At 36.4% G+C, this 19,841-nt stretch overlaps 1 protein-coding gene across 8 annotated transcripts in view; it reads left to right on the top strand.

Moving 5' to 3' along the window:
• The window catches only part of STRN3 (striatin 3), a 134,006-nt gene that overhangs the window by 78,291 nt on the left and 35,874 nt on the right, over positions 1-19,841 (top strand). For all 8 annotated transcript variants that reach the window (XM_015143492.3, XM_015143490.3, XM_015143491.3 and 5 more), the window contains exons 5-7: positions 2,659-2,832; positions 13,004-13,133; positions 13,937-14,078. In XM_015143492.3, coding sequence (XP_014998978.1) covers positions 2,659-2,832; positions 13,004-13,133; positions 13,937-14,078 — 446 coding nt within the window. The remainder of the gene's footprint in view (positions 1-2,658; positions 2,833-13,003; positions 13,134-13,936; positions 14,079-19,841) is intronic.

Below are 19,841 nucleotides of genomic sequence, written 5' to 3'. Positions count from 1 at the left end.
TTACCTTCACCCTTAATCTTGTAGAACTGTCTTTAGAATATTTCATAGTCTGGACAGGACAGTCATCATGCATTCCACCTCTGACCATTGTGTTATTTGCGCTCTGACTTTACCATGATTTTTAAATCCTTAACTATATCATTTTTCTCTTTAGCTCTTCTACCTATGGTTGCTTTTATTTTATTTCTGTTTCCCTAGCTCCAGCTTAGACTCCATAATTGATCACCCTTATCTAGTACCCTTAATTTTCTTGCTGCCCACTGCTTACCACTTCCTCACCAGTCATTTTACTAAATTTACCTGAAAAGCTCTAGCCCTAGTTCATTCTGTCTGCCTCTTTCTAGTTAACTCTTGGATAAAAACTATAGAATCATGTGAATACTATTACGTATTCATAGTTTCCTGTCCAAACATTGCAGAGAACCTTTTTCCATAACCCTTGGCCCCACCCCCTGCTTCCATTGTCCTCAGTGGATATTCTGAACTTTTACCGTATCTCAGCCCATTCTTCTTTATTTCATTAAAGCACTTCAGGCTCTGCTTCATGGAAAATATGAAGGCTGTCAGGTGACAATTCCCTTAACACTTTCCTTTCTGTAAATGTGTGGTGTTTTTTTTTTTTTTTTTGTGAGATGGAGGCTCTGCTTATAAGTGACTAAAATTTGAAGAAAAGAATAGATTATTGATTGGAAGGATGCTGGATAACTAGCAGAATTGAAGGAAATAGTGAACAACCAAGTGTCAGGAAGTGAAGAGCTAGGGTAGCTTGGAGGCCATCTCAGACTGGAAACTCTAAAGACATTCTTACTTGATTTTCTACCCCTCTCTGTCTCAGGTTTATTCTTCTGAAAACCACTTTTTTTCTGTATGTCAGAGAATACTCTGTATTGTCCTGACTAATCAAATAATTGCCCATGAGTCCTGACTGATCAAATAATTGCCAATTCATACCTGGGTTGTGTAAGATCTTGGCAGTTCATTCAGACCAAATGGTTAGAGTATGATGGGAGCTGTTCTCCCCAAGAGAGGACTGCATTTTTTAGAAGAAAAGTGAGGACAGCTCTTCTGGACAGTAGAGAAATCACTTGGACAGTATTCCTCTCATAAATGCCTAATCCCATTGCCTGATTCACAATTTAGTCTCTTGCCACCTTTATCTTTCCCTGTGACTTTATAACCAAACTTGTTAAGGGTAGTTTATCTCCATAGTCTGCCTTCTTGTTCATTTGTCAGCTGTCTGTTTTCCATTTTGACGTTTCTCTGAAGCAGCTATCACAAACATATTCAAGAGACCTTTTTTGTTATAATTGGTATCTTGGAAAAATTTGGCATTAACTATTCTTTCTTGAAACTTTTATTTTTGCTTCCATGACAGCACTCTCTGCTATCATTTTTTCCCTCTAATTTCTCAAATATTTTCATTTTCCTTTGAGTTTTTATTATAATTCTAGTCCTTTGGATGTTTGTATACCCAGACTTTCTGTCCTTATTTATGGTTATTCTCTCAGTGACTTCATTTAAATCCATGGCTTCAAATACTACCAAAGATTAATGACCCAAATCTGTAGACCCAGGCCAGTCTCTTCTGAGCTTTTGATTTGTATCATCCATGTGCCTAATAAACGTTGTCACTTATATTTTTTTATAGACACTATATGGTTGTCTGATAGGTACTCTACAAACTTGATTCTGACTCTATATAATATTTTTGAACGTACCCATCATCTGACCATCCAAGCTAGAAACCTGAAAATTGTGCAAAGTTCTTACTTGTTTTTTCATTCTACTTCCATATATATTTATGCATCATGTCAGAAAGATTATATCTTCTTATTTTTCTCACATTTATTCTTTCTCCATTTTTACTTCTTGCTGTGTTAGTGTCCTGATCAAGTCTTTTTAGCATTCACCTAAAAATCTTTTGTTCTTCTGCCAGCAGTATTTAAAGTTTCTTTTAAGCATCCTTTATTACCCTCTTAAATACTTTAATTTGTCATAAAGCCATTCACAACTCATTATCTTTGTATCATAATCTAGTCCTTTTCTTCTTTTCCAGTCTCATCTTAGATCCTAGGTTAAGTTCCTTGTTTAGATATAGTGAAAGATTGAAAATCACAGGACTAGAGGAGTGCTGTGAGATCTTAGATCCTAGAAGGAGAATTAATGTGTTCATCAATCTCTAGTTAACAACCCCAGGTTTAAACTTAGTATTCTGTGTGCTAAGATTGAGTTCTACTCATTCTTTACTGCTCCTTGGAAATTACAAAATGTATGTGTGTGTGTTGTGTTTGTGTGTATATGTGTGTATAAATTTAAAAATGTGTGTGTGTATAAATTTAAAAAATGTGTGGTTCTGTGTGTATGGAAATTTAAAGATGTATGTGTGCGTACATAATCCTAAAAGCGTTTTAAGACTTCTTGGGTTTTGAGATAATTGGCTCTTAATCAGTGTTAACCATACTATATGCTTTTTAATTTAAATTTCGTTTGTAATTGGTATAGTTCTCTTAGAACTGGAACTAGTCTGTAGAGAAGAAAGATACTGAGACAAAGAGAGAGCATGTTTTATAGGATTATGGGTTTTTCTAAAATTGATACGATTTTGAGTCTGGCAAATGTTAACAATATGTGGATTTTAATATTTATTTTCTCTTACAGGTATCTTCAGGAAGTAGGTTATACAGATACAATATTAGATGTACGGTCTCAGCGGGTAAGGTCATTACTTGGACTATCTAATTCAGAACCAAATGGATCAGTAGAAACAAAGAATTTAGAACAGATCCTGAATGGAGGTGAATCTCCTAAGCAAAAGGGACAAGAAATAAAAAGGTATGATTTATACTTAACATAGTTTATATAATGGATATTATGGATATTATTACTGTTAATCTGTTTAGCTCCTTGTTACTGCCATTAACATTTTTTTTTTTCTTTTGATACGGAGTCTTGCTCTCGTCGCCTAGTCTGAAGTGCAATGGCGCGATCTTGGCTCACTGCAACCTCTGCCTCCCAGGCTCAAGCAATTCTCCTGCTCAGCCTCCTGAGTAGCTGGGATTACAGGCACCCACCACCACTCCTGGCTAATTTTTTGTATTTTTAGTTGAGACGGCATTTCACCGCATTGGCCAGGCTGGTTGGGAACTCCTGACCTCAGGTGGTCCACCTGCCTCGGCCTCCCAAAGTGCTGGGATTACAGGTGTGAGCCACCGCACCCGGCTGCTATTAACCATTTTTAAAACAAACCGAGTTCAGAGTTAAAGACCTAACCATCTCCCACCCCACTCCATGGTACCATGGGCAAATAAATTTTCTAAATTTTCTATTTAATGGCTTTTAAATTTTATCTATGTTAAGTTGGTGTGTGTTTTTTGAGTCAGGGTCTGGCTTCATTGCCCAGGCTGGAGTGCACTGGTGTGCTGCTGGCTCATTGCAGCCTCTGACTCCCATGCTCAAGTGATCCTCCCACCTCAGCCTCCTGAGTTGCTCAGATTCCAGGCATGCACCACTATGCCCAGCTAATTTTTAAAAATTTTTTGTGGAGACGGGTTCTTGCTCTGTTGCCCAGGCTGGTCTCAAACTCCTGGCCTTAAGCAATGCGCCCACCTCAGCCTCCAAAAGTGCTGGGATTACAGGCATGAGCCACCGTGCCCAACCTGTTAAATTTTGATAACAAGAGAATGACTGTAGTTCGAAATAGGTGCAGAATCAGATTTGAGGCTGATTTCATGTAGTTCAGAGCTATTTTAACATCCTTATTTTAAAATTTTCGCTAGAAAAATTTATTTTTCTATATTAATTATAATGCTACTCTCACTAGAATAAGCAATGGTTATTTAGACACTAGTGTGAAAGAAACAAGGCTTTTCTTTGTGTTTGGATTCAGAAAGCTACCAGATAAAAACATTTATTGAAATATAATTTACATATCATAAAATTTACCCATTAAAAAATACAATTTAATAGTTTTTAGAATACTTACAGAATTGTTCAGCTATCACTACAATCGAAGTTTAGAACATTTTCATCACCCCTAAAAGAAACCCCATACCCATTAGGTGGCTACTCTCCATTTCCCCCTATCTCCCAACCCCAGGCTACCACTAATCTACTCTCTGTCTCTGTAGATTTGTATATTCTGGATATTTCATATAAGTGGTCTTCTGTGAGTGGCTTCTTTCACTTAGCGTATTTTCAAGGTTTATACATGTTATAGCATGCATCAGTGCTTCATTCCTTTTTATTTCCAAGTAATATTCCCTTATGGATATACTACATTTGGTTTGTGTTTCTTTTTTATTTCATTATTATTGTTATTATTTTTGAGACAGGTCTTACTCGGTTCTCCAGGCTGGAGTACAGTGATGTGATCACGGCTCACTGAAGCCTTGTTCCCTGGGCTCAGGTGATCCTCCCACCTCAGCCTCCCGAGTAGCTGGGACCACAGGTTCACAACACCATGCCTGGCTAATTTTTGTAGAGACGGGGTTTTGCCATGTTGCCCAGGTCTTGAACTCCTGGGCTCGAGCAGTCTGCCCTCATTGGCCTTCCAAAGTGCTGGGATTACAGGCCTCAGCCACCACACCCAGCCTTCATTATGTGTTTCTTATACAGGTGAAGGGTATGTGGGTTGGTTCCAAGTTTTGGACTAATGAAGAAGATTGAGGACCTGCCAAACTCTTTTCCAAGGTAGTTGCACTATTTTACCTTCCCACCAGCAGTACTAAAAGGATTCTGATTTCTCCACATCCTCATCAACACTTGTTACTGTCTAACAGATACGCTTTTGATTAATATAGACTTGATAAATACAAGGAGTTAAGCATTTTTACCATGAGACGTTACCCTGAGTAACATAGATTAGAAAGACAAAGAAAATGAGAAAAAAACCAGATGAGTTCATTGAGGTCATTTAGAGCTTAATAAATAAATAATGTGTATAGTTTATAAACATTATTTCATGCCCTAGATGTATTTTATGATATCGTGCAGTTATCTAAAATATATTCTGGTCAACTGGGCGCAGTAGCTCTTGTCTATAATCCCAGCACTTTGGAAGGCTGAGGCAGGTGAATCACTTGAGGTCAGGAGTTTGAGACTAGCCTGTTCACTAACATGGTGAAACCCCATCTCTACTAAAAATACAAAAATTAGCTGGGTGCATGCTTGTAATCCCAGCTACTTGGGAGACTGAGGTGGGAGGATTGCTTGAACCAGGAGGCAAAGGTTGCAGTGAGCTGAGATCATGCCATTGCACTACGGCCTGGGTGACAGAGCGAGACTCCATCTCCAAAAAAAAAAAAAATGTGTGTGTATATATAAATATATCTATATATACACATAACACATATATGTGTGTATATATAGATATATATACACACACATGTGTATGTGTATTTTTTTCCTGTAAGGTTAAAAATTAAGCCTTTGATTTAGAGTTTTTATTTCTGAGAAATGACTATTAAAGTCAGTTTGACATCAAATAGCGCCCTTATTTTCTATACTGTGATTTCAGAAATAGAGTGCTTTGTAGCATAAGAGAAAAAGCAGAAATATTATCAAGTATTTTTAGCCAAACTGGTCACCCACGTAGTTCATAGAATTTATAAATATTTTACAGCAATAGAGGTTTGCTATACCACCAGTGACTCTGAATCTGAATCAAAGATCCTTTCGTTTTTTTCCCCCTCACTCTTAGTATCATCTTACAAAGATCCTTGATAAGCTGTATCTTCTCCTTGTAAAGCTTCTTGCTTTTGCAAAATTAAGATTTTGATATTTTTTTGGAGTTTGTGTGTGTGCGTGTATGTTAAACACATAACATGAGATCTGCCCTCTCAACAAACTTTAAAGTGTGCAATTTTGTTAACAGAGGTACAATGTTGTACAGCAGCTCTCTGGAACTTTTTCATCTGGTATGACTGGAAACCATAACTTTTGAACTGCAGCTCCCCATTTCCTCCTCCCTCTGACCCCTGGCAACCACTATTCTACTTTGTGTTTCTGGGTTTGACTGCTTTAAGTACCTCATGATTGGACTCATGCAATGCTTGTCCCTCTGTGATTAGCTTATTTTACTTAGCATAATGTCCTCATGGTTCATTCATGTTGTCACATATGACAGGATTTCCTTCTTTTCGTAACTAACGATATTCCATTGTACGCATATACTACATTTTCTTTATTTCTTTACCTGTCGATGGACATTTAGGTAATAGTTGTTTGTTTATTTGCTTAGTGTTGTTTTGAATGGTGTCTTGCCCTGTTGCCCAGGCTGGAGTGCAGTGGCATAATCAACAGCTCACTGCAGCCACAACTTCCCAGGCTCAAGCAGTCCTCGCACTTCATCCTCCAGAGTAGCTGGGACTACAGCCACGCGCCACCACACCTGGCTGGTTTTTTAAGTTTTTGTAGAGATGGGACCTCATTATGTTCCCCAGGCTGATCTTGAACTCCTGGACTCAAGCAACCCTCCTGCCTCAAGCAACCCTCCTTCCTCGGCCTCCTAAAGTGCTAGGATTACAGGCATGAGCCACTGTGCCTGGCCGGAAATAGTTGTTTTAATCAAGGCTTTCTTCTTAACGAGTACACTGACATTTTCTGATTCTGCCCTAATGTAGGTGTGTGTGGTTGAGCCATTATTAGGGCCATTTGAAAACCCCTAGGAGTAAGAAAATGATATAACATGTGGATCAAGATTTCAGCAAAATATGTTTACTACATTCTTATTTATTAATAGGAGAAAATTAGAAGCAGTCTTAATGTCCATAAGTAGAGGATGGTAAATTTTAGATTCTTATTTTAGAGGCAGTATGCCTAATGATTAAGAATATGAATTCTGAAGACAGACTGGAATTGAATCCTAACTTAACCCTGGTTACTAGCCGTAACTTTGGACAGGGAACATTACTTTCCTTATTTGTAAAATGAGTATCATAGGATTGATATGAGGAAGGAATGAATTAATGTAAAGCATTTAGAACAATGCCTGGCACACAGTAGGTGTTACATAATTGTTAACTATTAGGAAATATTGTGTATCTAGTTGAAGTGTGACTCCCACCAAGACTAGTGTTTATTAGATGCTACCGAGTGAGTGACACTATTGTATTTCTTGATTTATGGTAGGGATGTTGTGGTTGTATAGAGCATCATAACACAAAGCATCTACTTTATGAGTGTTCATTGGGAAAGTTCTCTTAGATCTTATAACTGGGAAAAGTTGTGCTGTTCCTTAATAACTGGTCTTATTTACCTTTGAACCTCCAGTTGTTGCTCCCCGCCCACCTCTTTTTTTAACCCTGTTTGGAATCTCAGGGCCAAATTTGTGGGCCTCCTCTAGAAAATGCATTGACGGCTGGGCGCGGTGGCTCAAGCCTATAATCCCAGCACTTTGGGAGGCCGAGACGGGTGGATCACGAGGTCAGGAGATCGAGACCATCCTGGCTAACACGGTGAAACCCCGTCTCTACTAAAAAATACAAAAAACTAGCCAGGCGAGGTGGCGGGCGCCTGTAGTCCCAGCTACTTGGGAGGCTGAGGCAGGAGAATGGCGTAAACCCGGGAGGCGGAGCTTGCAGTGAGCTGAGATCCGGCCACTGCGCTCCAGCCTGGGCGACAGAGCGAGACTCCGTCTCAAAAAAAAAAAAAGGAAATGCATTGACACATTTAGTCTTTTACTTAGCAACCTTACCTTTGGCTTCATTTTATTTACCCTTTCATCGGGATATATTTATTTTTAAGATTCTGTTGTCTTTTTAGAATGAGAGAGGGTAGTAAATAAACAGTTGGCAAAGAGAAAAATTATCCACAGATGGAGACTTCCATTTTAAATATGGTAGGTTAAAGTCACATTTTACTTGTGTGCCTTTCAGAAATTTTGCTGAAAGGACAGTGAAGGGCTTAAGATGCATTAACACAAAAGAACAACAACAAAAAAACAATGGCATACAGAAAGAATTAGAGAGTGTACTGTCCGTGAGATAGAGAGAATTTAACAATTTCGAATCCAGAAAGAAAATGGAGGAATGGCAACTGACTGAGTGACCCTGAGAAAGCTTATTAAACATAAGTGCATTTGAGAGTGATAGTATGAAGAAAAGGAACAAGCCAATTCAAGTCACAGAATTCCAGTAAAGCCACAAAGGCTAAGGAATTATATGTATTTGGTGAGGTTTAAATAGGGGTATGAATAGAGAATTGGTTTAAAGTTTATTTAAGAAGCACAGGCTGGGCATGGTGGCTCATGCCTGTAATCCCAGCACTTTGGGGAGACTTAGATGGGCAGATCACTTGAGATCAGGAGTTTGAGACCAGTCCAGCCAACACAGTGAAACTCCATCTCTACTAAAAGCACAAAAATTAGCCAGGCATGGTGGCAGGCGCCTGTAATCCCAGGTACTAGGGAGGCTGAGGCATGAGAATTGCTTGAACCTGGTAGGCAGAGGTTGCAGTGAGCCAAGATTGTGCAACTGTCCTCCAGCCTGGGCAACAAAGGGAGACTACATCTTAGGGGGGATAAAAGTTTAAGAAACACAATGTGAAATCCTCTCTTTAATTTTGTGAAACTGGTTTAATACCACCCCTCCCCTACTGCAAAAAATGGTAGTGTGTTTTCCACCAGTGATTTCTGTTTTGTTTTTTTTTTTTTTTGGAGACAGAGTCTCGCTTTGTTGCCCAGGCTGGAGTGCAGTGGCCAGATCTCAGCTCACTGCAAGCTCCGCCCCCCAGGTTTACGCCATTCTCCTGCCTCAGCCTCCTGAGTAGCTGGGACTACAGACGCTCGCCACCTCTCCCGGCTAGTTTTTTGTATTTTTTAGTAGAGACAGGGTTTCACCGTGTTAGCCAGGATGGTCTCGATCTCCTGACCTCGTGATCCGCCTGTCTCGGCCTCCCAAAGTGCTGGGATTACAGGCTTGAGCCACCGTGCCCGGCTCTGTTTTCTTAAGAAATAAAACAACTGAAAGATGGGGTTATTGTATTAAATGAAAACAGCAGAGTTGTGTGAAATGCTCCAGCAGAGCATTGAGATCTCCTGTGTTCTCCTACTGTTTGACTTCCAGTATGTTGGCACACATGTGTCAAATCACATTAATAGGAAAGGCCTAATGGTACTGAAAATTGGGATATGTCAGTGAAATGGCTGGGCCTGTGTCCTATCATGCAGAAGTTAAATCAGCAGCTTGACAAGACATAGCCATATTCTCAGTCCTTCTGGGCTGCTTTAACAAAATACCATAGACTGAGTAGCGTATAAACAATAGAAATTTATTTCTCACAGCTCAGGAGGTTGGGAAGTCTAAGATCAATGTGTCAGCATGGTTGGGTTCTGGTGAAGACCCTTTTCTGGGTTGCAGACTGCTGACTTCCCACTGGATTTTCACGTGGTGGAGAAGGCAGGCTCCTTTGGGCCTCTTATTTTTATAAGAGTACTAATCGTATTCATGAGAACTCTGTCCTCATGACCTAGCCACCTCCCAAAGGCCCACCTGTCAATACCATCATATTGGGGATTAGGTTTCAAAATAGGAATTTTGCTGAGGGACACAAACATTCAGACCATGGCAGATTTCAGAGAATAGTGGTAACATCCTTGGAAAACCAGGCAATTAAAAAAAAACACACTAGGCAGTTATTTCAGGAAAACTATATATAAAAGAAAGGAAGTCGAGTCATTGTAATGTGATTTAAATGGAAATATTAATATGTACTTACAATGTAACCATGGAATATTAATATAACAAAAAGTAAACTGATGTAACTGTATTACTGTTACGGGTGGAAGTATAGATGTGGGATGGAGATTGTGAGGGAACTACATTTTTATCAAGAAATAGCAATCTAAGCATGTTATTTAGAACAAATAGGGTAAATAACAAAGGAAGCTTCTTTAAAAATAAGTTTAAAATGGTTTTTCCTAGTGTGTGGGAATCAAAGATAGAGAAGAATAGGGCAGGGGACTCTATTGTTACTCATTGTATGCCTTGTCAATTTATTTAGAACAATTTGGCTTTCTTCTCCTAAGTATTTCCTAGCAAGCAGAACTTCATTTTAGCAACTGCAACAACAGCAACAACAACAAAAGATTTACGATACTCATGATCCCCAAATTATTCTTAGCTAACTTCAGTAGAGCCCTAAAAGTTGTCTGACAAATCTTTTCTTTTTCTTCACTGGCTTACTCCTTACTTCATTCTTCAACTCAGCAATTCTAATCTTTTTCTACTCTTTATAAACTCCACTCCAGACTGTGTTCCTTAATTTTAGTCATTCTTATAAGTTTGTGACACTTCCTCATTTTTGTTTTGTTTTTTAGAGACAATTCTCCACTGATCTCTCATGTTTCTAAACATCCTGTGAGCAGAGACACATATTGCCCTTTTATTCTGGACTATCTATTTAAGGATATTTATATAACAACCAACATTGTAAGATAGAGACAGTCTTCTGGGAAGTCATGCTTACTGTTCAATATAAATGATTCAAGTTCCCTAAGCTCAGAGTTCCTCCGCTATGATTCAAACGAACTGTAAGTGTAACATCTACCCGATTACCTCCTTGCCACCCTTGTGGGACCTGGGCAAAGGAAATTCAGCAAACATGGTCCTATTACTTCCTGTGCTCCTGAAGAGAATTCTTGTCTCTGTCTCAATTTTATGACTTATTTCAGGATCCATGAAACAGTAATAGGCTAGGTTGTTAGCATGAAGGCCGGGAAAAACCTGAGACCTTTCACAGTCCATGATCCTTTAATTTTCATTTCCCTAAAGACTAATGATGTTGAGCATCTGTTCATATGCTTATTTGCATTCCACCTATCATTATGATGCAATATCTATTTGAAATATTTCCCCATTTTTTATCGTTTTGTTACTGTTATGGTTTAAGTGTTCTTTATATACCTTTGACACAAGTTTTTCATGAAATATAACTTGCAAATATTTTTTCACAATTTATAGGCTTTTCTTTACATTCTCTTGATGTCTTTCAAAGAGCAAATGTTAATAATTTTGGTGAAATCCGATTGACGAATTCTTGCTTTTATGCGCTGTGTTCCATTTGACTTTTAAAGCCATGCATATATGTTGCTGTGATTAAATACAGTTTTTAAAACCTGGAAACAGGAGGCACTCTCACTTTAGAGACAGAAATTTCTATCCAAGGAGCAGGAGTACTTAATTTTTCAAAGTTCAAAACAAATATATCTTAAAATTCTTTTAAATTATTGTATCATTGATATGCTACTTTTATCAAATGCATTCATTGCCTTTCATTTAATATCCAAATATTAAGTTATATTGTAAATTTTGAGCTGAAAGTACATTTTGTTCTCGTAGATTTGTGGTTGTTTTTACTAATTTGCATTTGAAAAAACCATCTCCTACATTCATTCATTATACAGTTCCTTTAAACTATGTGCTGGATTGGGTGGGATATAGTACAGCCTATTAACACTCTTTGTTAATGTGTTTTAAAAATATAGTCAGCCCTTTCTGTGTAGGTTCTGCACCTATGGATTCAAAATACCACATTGAAAAAAATGACAATTAAAAATTAAAATAATGCAAATTTAAAAATACTGTATGACACCTATTTATGTAGTATTTATATTGTATTAGGTATTATAAATAGTCTGGAGATGATTTAAAGTATACTATAGGGAGAATGTGCTTAGGGACTTGAGCATGATAGGGAGGTGTGTATCCTAGAACCAATGCCTCATGGAAACCAAGAGACAAGTATAATCTGAATTGTGTTATATATTTAATTTGGACTAATGGAGTGAACCAATCAGAGAGGGGGGCAAAAACCCTCCCTGAGTTTTATATTATTTTTCTTTTTGTTACCATGTACTCTTAGTAAAGACATTTTAGATAATCTAATTCAGCCCCCACAATTTACAGGTAAAGAAATTGAGGCCAAAAGATATAAATGGTTTGGCCAAATTCAAGCAGCTACTTAGTGGCAGAGCAGAGACTTTTCATGGTGAAAGTCTTTGTTCGGCTGAATTTTCTACTGTTTTGTTGCTGCCTTTATTGTTAAACATTTAAACAACTATATGAAAACCTTTTTTTGTGTGTGCATAGAGAAACTCAAATTAGTTAAAAGATTTAGATAAGTGGATAAAATAGATTGTCCCTATGACCTGTTAAATGAGTGATTCTACAAGACTTAAAAGTATTTATTTAATAGATTTTGAGTTATTTTTTCTAGCTAAGACAGTCTGTGAAATGGATTGGGATGTTTTATATCTGATGTACTATAAATTTAAATCTGAGCTGCTTGATAAATTATTTTTAAGTTTTTTTGTTTTCATTTTGAGACAGGGTCTTGCTCTGTCACCCAGGCTGGAATGCAGTGTATAGTCGCTCACTGCAGCCTCAACCTCCTGGGCTCAAAGAATCCTCCTATCCTAGCCCGCTGAGTAGCTGAGACTGTAGGCACATGACACCATACCCAGCTAATTTTTTTTTTTGAAGGTGGGTTTCACTATGTTGCCCAGGATGGTCTTGAATTCTAGGCTCAAGCGGTCTCCTCCCATTCACCTCCCAAAGTGCTGGGATTACAGTTACGAAGCACTGTCCCTGGCCCCACCTGATAAACTTTGGTATTTGCTGTTTTAGTCCTCAAACATTTAGACCAAACTGTAAGAGGTTGTAGTTATAAGAAACACTAAGTTTCAGTTGCTCATTTATGATGGCTTTATTTTCAGAACTAATAATATGTGTTTGAGTGTCTAATACTATAGGATTTTAATTTGTTGCAGTAATTACCTAAAATATTTTGGACAATGAACTTTGGAGAAAGTCAGCAGAGAATAATTACTTTTATTTCAGTTGTAGAACATAAATCTTTCAAACTTTTTTTCTTGAATAAAGTCCTCAGACAGTAGGTAGTCATTCAAATCTCTTTAGTTTTAAGAATTGATTTAAAATGGGAACCAGAAAGAAATATTAGAACCAACCATTGGAATAGTTGGATTCATCTTTTTTCCTTCACACAGGTCCTCTGGTGATGTTCTGGAGACATTCAATTTCTTAGAAAATGCTGATGACAGTGATGAAGAAGAGGAAAATGACATGATTGAAGGCATCCCAGAAGGAAAAGACAAACATCGGATAAATAAACACAAAGTAGGAATTAGCTTTTATATTCTTATTAGCTATATATTCATATAGTTGGAATAGGAATTTTTTTTACGTGTGTGCTATTACCATTTTTTTAAAAATTATACTTTAAGTTCTAGGGTACCTGTGCACAATGTGCAGGTTTGTTAAATATGTATACATGTGCCATGTTGGTGTGCTGCAACAGGTGGGTAGGTTTAATTGTGGGTATTTGAGATTTTACAGTTATGTAAGAAAAAAATGACGATGTTCCACAAAAGTTTCTGGTCTGCAAAATCAGTTTTCAGTTTTTTTTTTTGACACATTCTATATGTATAACGTCTATTTGAGTGAATAGGGATTTTGATCCTTTTTATTTATTTTTTGTTCTGAAAGGTAAAGCACTATTACAATTATCACAGCTATGAACTTAAATTAGTTACTATGCCATATCTTTATGAGTGAAGGGCTAAGCATGCAGTTTCCCATTTATGAGGTCAATTCAACATAACATATCAGAATGCAAATAAGTGACTGGTTCTTTAGTGGAGGACTAACTGTGAATGTACAGTAATTTAAGAAGTTAACTGTTCTTGATGATTAGCACTTAAACCATTTTTAGTGCCACATTACTTAGATCAATCTTGGCACAGCACTGTTGAACCATTTAGCTAAAGTATAATTTGGGATTTGTGAATTACATGGGAAATCTAAAATTTTGGGTCCAAGTAATTTTAAAACGGGTGTGTAAATGTAGTTATGTGACAATATTAAAGCATCCCTTTTCCATTTAGGATAAAAGTAATTCTTGGTTTATATTCTATTTACAGATAGGTAATGAAGGTTTAGCTGCTGACCTAACTGACGATCCTGATACTGAGGAAGCACTGAAAGAATTTGATTTTTTAGTGACTGCTGAAGATGGTGAAGGAGCTGGAGAAGCACGGAGTTCGGGGGATGGCACAGAATGGGGTAAGATGATAAAGAAATAGGGGGTGGGAGGAAATCTAGCCCTTAATGATGGGTTATTATTAAATATTTTATGTGGAATGTGTGTATCAGTTTATGGTGGCAGTTAAACTGAGAGCAAGGGGAAGTGGTATTGAATAATAGCAACGTATTTTGTACCAATTTATTTAAATTTGGTGACTAAACTTTAATATATATGGCTTTTGGTGGATTTTGATTTTTAGAATTTGGATTTAAAGTTGAAGCATTTAATTGATTTGGAAATCCAATTTCTTTCCTTTTAGTAGATTTTTAAAAATGTATGTATTCAGTTTTGAACATTCCCATTGTTTAATTTGATATTCTAGATTTAGGAAGATTTAACACTCAGTATGTCCATATAGTGTTATCTGACTAATTACTAAGAAAGAATAAAGCTACTCATCCTGAATTATAGCTCTATATTGAGCACAATTTAATGAAGATACTACACTTTATTACCTATAATATTCAGTGTGCAAAATGTTAGGGCCTAAACTTTGGAAGTGGTACATTGTGCTAATAATGATTCAGCCATAACTAAGAGAAAACCATTCTCTATCTGTACATGGTTAAAAACCCCATTAGGAGGTAAAAGAAGTGTAAAAAATACTTTAAATGAATAGCTGACGTCCTTAATGTTTTTCCTATTAAATATGTTCATGCATTCCTCATTTAATATCGGCATGTTGTCTGGTAGGTAGAACAAAGTGTGTTTACTGAGCTTTATTGGAGAAGGTTATTATATATTTATTTTATTATTATTATTTTTTTTGAGATGGAGTCTCACTCTGTCGCCAGGCTGCAGTGCAGTGGTGCAATCTTGGCTCACTGCAACTTCGCCTCCCGGGTTCAAGTGATTCTCCTACCTTGGCATCCTGAGTAGCTGGGACTACAGGTGTACACCACCACACCCAGCCAATTTTTGTATTTTTAGTAGAGGCGAGGTTTTACCATGTTGGCCAGGATGGTCTCGATCTCTTGACCTCGCGATCCACAGGCCTTGGCCTCCCAGGGTGCTGGGATTAGAGGAATGAGCCACCGTGCCCAACCTGGAGAAGGTTATTTTAATGCATCAAAGTTTTGCTTAATTACAAGCAAGAAGAATAATCACTAGATTTTTTTTTTTTTAACTACTTTGATAGCAAACACTTGGCTTTTAAAAGATGCCTCATTTATGTGTTTAAACCAAATATTGCTAATAGCAAGAGAGAAAAAACCTAATATATAGTACATTTATTATCTTGATATAAAAAAATGAATCAGGTACTTAAAAGATTTGAATTTTGCCACCAGTTTTCTTATTATAGTTCTTAAGCATTATTTTCAGACCTTCACTTCTTTCTTCTTCTAAATGGAAATAGAAGAGACACATTAATTCAAACAGGAGAAAACTCCACAATTACCTTCTAGACTACATTTTTGTACTTATTTGAAAATGATTGTGTTTTAGAAGAGTACCTTTCTTCAAAATCAGCATTGCTCAGGAGAAACAGTAAAAATATTTAACTTTTCTTTTAGCTTCTCTGTGCAGACAGTCAATGTTGGAAATACCTTTTTCCAGTAATTTCAAAAGTATTGCTTTTTTCCTGATTGTTTTGTAATTATATAAATATATAATTATTTTGTACTACAAGTGTGTTTTAGAAAACTTAGAACCTACAAATACATGTGAAGATGAATATTTTTTATAAGCATGTGTATATATATTTATTTATTTAGTAAAATAAGGAGTTTGCTCAATGTTGATTTGTAATGCATACTTTTCACTTAATACATGGTTCTTCTGCATCCCCCCTTTTGTTTTTTTAAACAGGATCTCGGTTTGTTGCCCAGGCTGGGGTGCCATGGTGCAATCTTGGCTCACTGTGACCTTCACCTCCCAGGCTCAAGGGGTCCTCCCACCTCAGCCTCTTGAATAATTGAGACCACAGGCGTGTGACCACACCTGGCTAATTTTTGCCTTTTTTTTTTTTTTTGGTAGAGACTGAGTTTGGCCATGTTGCTCAGGCTAGTCTTGAACTCCTGGACTCAAGCAATCTGCCTGCCTTGGCCTCCTAAACTACTGGGATTACAGGCATGAGCCACCATGCCCAATCAGCATCATTTTTAATAGCTGGATAACATTTTGTCAACAATGTGCCATGATTTTATTTAACCAGAGCCCTATGATGCACATTTAGATTATTTTCATTAAAAAGAAAATGATCAAAATATTTATCGAGTATCTTTTTAGCTAAATCTTGACACATACTTACTCCTGTTTCCTTAGCCTAAAGTTGCTAGAAATTTAGTCAAAAGGATAAAGAAAAAATTCAGGAATGTAATTGGTATGGAATGGCATTATTTCTTTGATAATAGTTCCCATATTATGTACAACTGATTGGTCCTTCTTTCTGAAGACTTTTGATTGTAGAGCAGAGTTTTAAGACAACTCTCACTATTTGCTTTTTACTATCATTATTTGACAGTGCCGGTGTCTCCTGTGTTAAGTGGAAATAATCGGAAAGGTCTCTTACTTCCAGACAAGACGGAAATATTATCTTTAAAACATTTTAAGTTCTTGATGAAGGAAAATAACTCATTTAAGTACAAGATGGTTCAAATAGTTTTTTTTCTGTGAGAAATGAAAACTGTCAAGTGATTTATGCAGTGTTTCCAAAGTTCTTCATCTTTACTCAACAAGATGTCATAGTCATTTTTTCCAAAGCAAAGACGATGAATATGCAAACACTCTTTATATTTATGGAATTCGTTTTCTAAAAATTTGAATATATTTATAAATAGGAAAGTGGTAGCTTTCAGATTTTTTTTTTTTTTTTTTTTTTGAGACAGTGTCTCACTCTGTTACCCAGGCTGGAGTGCAATGTAACGATCTCGACTCACTGCAACCTCCGCCTCCCGGATTCAAGTGATTCTCCTGCCTCAGCCTCCAGAGTAGCTGGGATTACAAGCGTGTGCCACCATGCCCGGCCAGTTTTTCTATTTTTAATAGAGACAGGGTTTCACCATGTTGGCCAAGCTGGTCTTGAACTCCTGACCTCAGGTGATCCACCCGCACGGCCTCCCAAAGTTCTGGGATTACAGGTGTGAGCCACGATGCCCGGCCCAGATTTGAATTATTGAGTAAAAGAGCACTGATTTTTTAAAAATGTAAGTCTTGTCTTAATGAAACATACTCTGTAGTCCTTACATTAGAGAATCTAGTTTTTATTTTGTATATTAGCAATCGACAATTTGTTATCTCTGACTTTGAATTTTTTTTTATCTTATGAAACCACTGCCTTTTGGCAAGCTTTCTAACTCTCTTTTCAGTGTCATCTGTGTTATATAGTCTGAGTTTAATATTAGTGATTTTTAGTTCTTCTAATTATCAAAAACAATAGTTGGCATTTCTATTTTGCTTTTTCTTTCATGGAGACTAGGCATTTTAAGACTGTTCATTTATTGTCTCCTGTCTTTGAAACTGATCTGTAGAGATTTATAGAACTACAAAATACAATTAGCACCTGAATGTTTGTACTTAAGCATAATGGATAAAGTATAAGTATATGCATAAAGTTAGTTACAAATTTATGCGACAGTTAATAGATGTGTATAATTCCTCTGCTTTGGTAATCAGAATTGCCATAGTAGAATTTCATGTTTTTGTGGGTTTGAGCTATCAGGAGTCAACTTTCTTATGCATATTTGTGTTTTCTTTTAGACATAAAAGTTACCGTAAATGATTCAACCTCATTTCTTGGTATTTTTTCCCCCTAGATTTTTTAAAAACAGGATTAATATGTAGAAGATTATGCTGCCTCTTCCCTTTTGCTCTTATCTGTTTCTTATAAGCAATATCAAACAGCTGTTACTTACCAGGCAAGTTTCAGGATGTTGTTTGTGCACATATGCATTCACCAACCTGTTCTTTGCACTGCCTAAATTTACTTTTGTTTTCTAGATTTGAGATTATCTTGCAAGTAATATTTTTTCCTTAAGTTTATCCTTTTTTTTATTCTCTATGCATTTTCACTCCACTCTCTTTGTCAACATTAGAGCTGTTCACAGTTTTATTCTCTCTACACAGGTCTTTTAGAAAACTGTTTGGCTCTTATTAAATTTTTCTCTTCTATCTGATTTCCTATATAACCTTTATACAACTTAAGTTTTTTTGGTCTCTGTGAGGTTTAAAAAATATTTGCTCATAATGTATCAATTTGTCTTGCTTTAAGTAGTTGAAGTTAAGAATTGTTAACTTCATTAAGATGAGTGCAAATGATTAATTGTTGAGATCCCGTTTTTCTTAGTATATTCAATAAGTTTACAGAAGGATTCCTGATGCAGTGTAGTTTTCAGGAAACTTCATGATTTGAGTGCATGTGAATTGAGTAAAGTGAATTTTCTCTTTATAACTGTATTACAAATAGCATTACAATTTGTGGATTTGACAGATAATCTTAGGTGTAAGTTTTAGTCATGAGTAACTTAGTTTCAAGTAATTCAAGTTAGCAAATTAATTTAAAGCTTAGGATTTAGCTTTTCACATACTGACCACCTGTGATAATAGGTGGTCTAACCATCAGGGAAAAAGTTATGACAATTGTAGCAGGAAAAACTCAAGGTACAGTAAATATTTGCATTTCTGTGTGCCATTCAAATATGAGAATTTCTTAAGTTTGGTACGTATAACAATCTATAAAGGAAGAGAACGGCTTTTTATGTCTACTTTATAGATTAAGTCAGTGAGGCCTAGTGTGGCTCTTATAAAACTTGTGAGCCAGAATATACTGAATTATCAAAAACTTAACAAGTCAGGATGTTAAACTTCCTTATAACATGGCTGTTTTAAAACCACACAAAGGAAGGAAAAATCCTCAATATTTAAAATAAGTCTCAAAGACTTAATTATTTTTATGCTGCCTCTTTTTAGTGCTGTTTTTCCTCTAGTTGACTATGAGTAAATTTTCTCAGGCACAAGTATTTAGTTAAATATGGATTTATTATTCAGCTAAAATAGCTGATGTAGCTTTAGCAGATGTACAGCAATGTATGTTTTCACTTCTCCATGCTGATCACTACTTTTATCCTGAAAAAAATATCAATTTAAAAAAAATTCTTCAGTGGAATTTGAGTTTTGTTTTTTTGTGTTTTGTTTTGTTTTGTTTTTGTTTTTTTGCTAATCTTAGTTGTAGACCAATGGAAGAAGGTAATGAGATGTTGAACTATTTGGGTGGGTGGGGGCAGAGGTGGGACTTTCTGAATGCTTTGTATGGATTATTCAAGACATTGTATTTTTCAACTTACGTGTATTATATTGGACTAGAATGCCTCTCCATTAGTACAGTTAATCCTGTGCATGCAGAATCAGTATGACAGAAGGTGCATGAATATTTTCATCAATGAAACAGCACTTAACTTTCTAGCTTGCACTTTTCCGAGTAGTTCGCATGTATTTCATTCATTTGCTTTTATGATGCTGGCTGAATAATTTTTTATTAACATTTTTATAAAGATGCAGTGATCTATTTTTATTTAGATTTCTAATGTCAGTCTGTTGAATTAATGATAACCTTCAAATTTGTGGTTCATGAAAATGAAGCACTATTTAACTGTTGATATTAAATGTTTAGAAACTTATGACATGGGCATTTAGAGTTTGAGTTGTGAATACCAGAATTGAGACTGCACCTTTAAAGTATTTTGAGTATATGCTATTAGTACATTTTTTTATGATTATGTAAAGCTATAACAGTTTACTGCCAA

The sequence above is a fragment of the Macaca mulatta genome, chromosome 7 (assembly GCF_049350105.2).
Source record: "Macaca mulatta isolate MMU2019108-1 chromosome 7, T2T-MMU8v2.0, whole genome shotgun sequence".
Classification (NCBI taxonomy): Eukaryota; Metazoa; Chordata; class Mammalia; order Primates; family Cercopithecidae; genus Macaca; species Macaca mulatta.
Note: the sequence above shows the minus strand (reverse complement) of the source record. Positions and strands in the feature narration are given on the sequence as shown.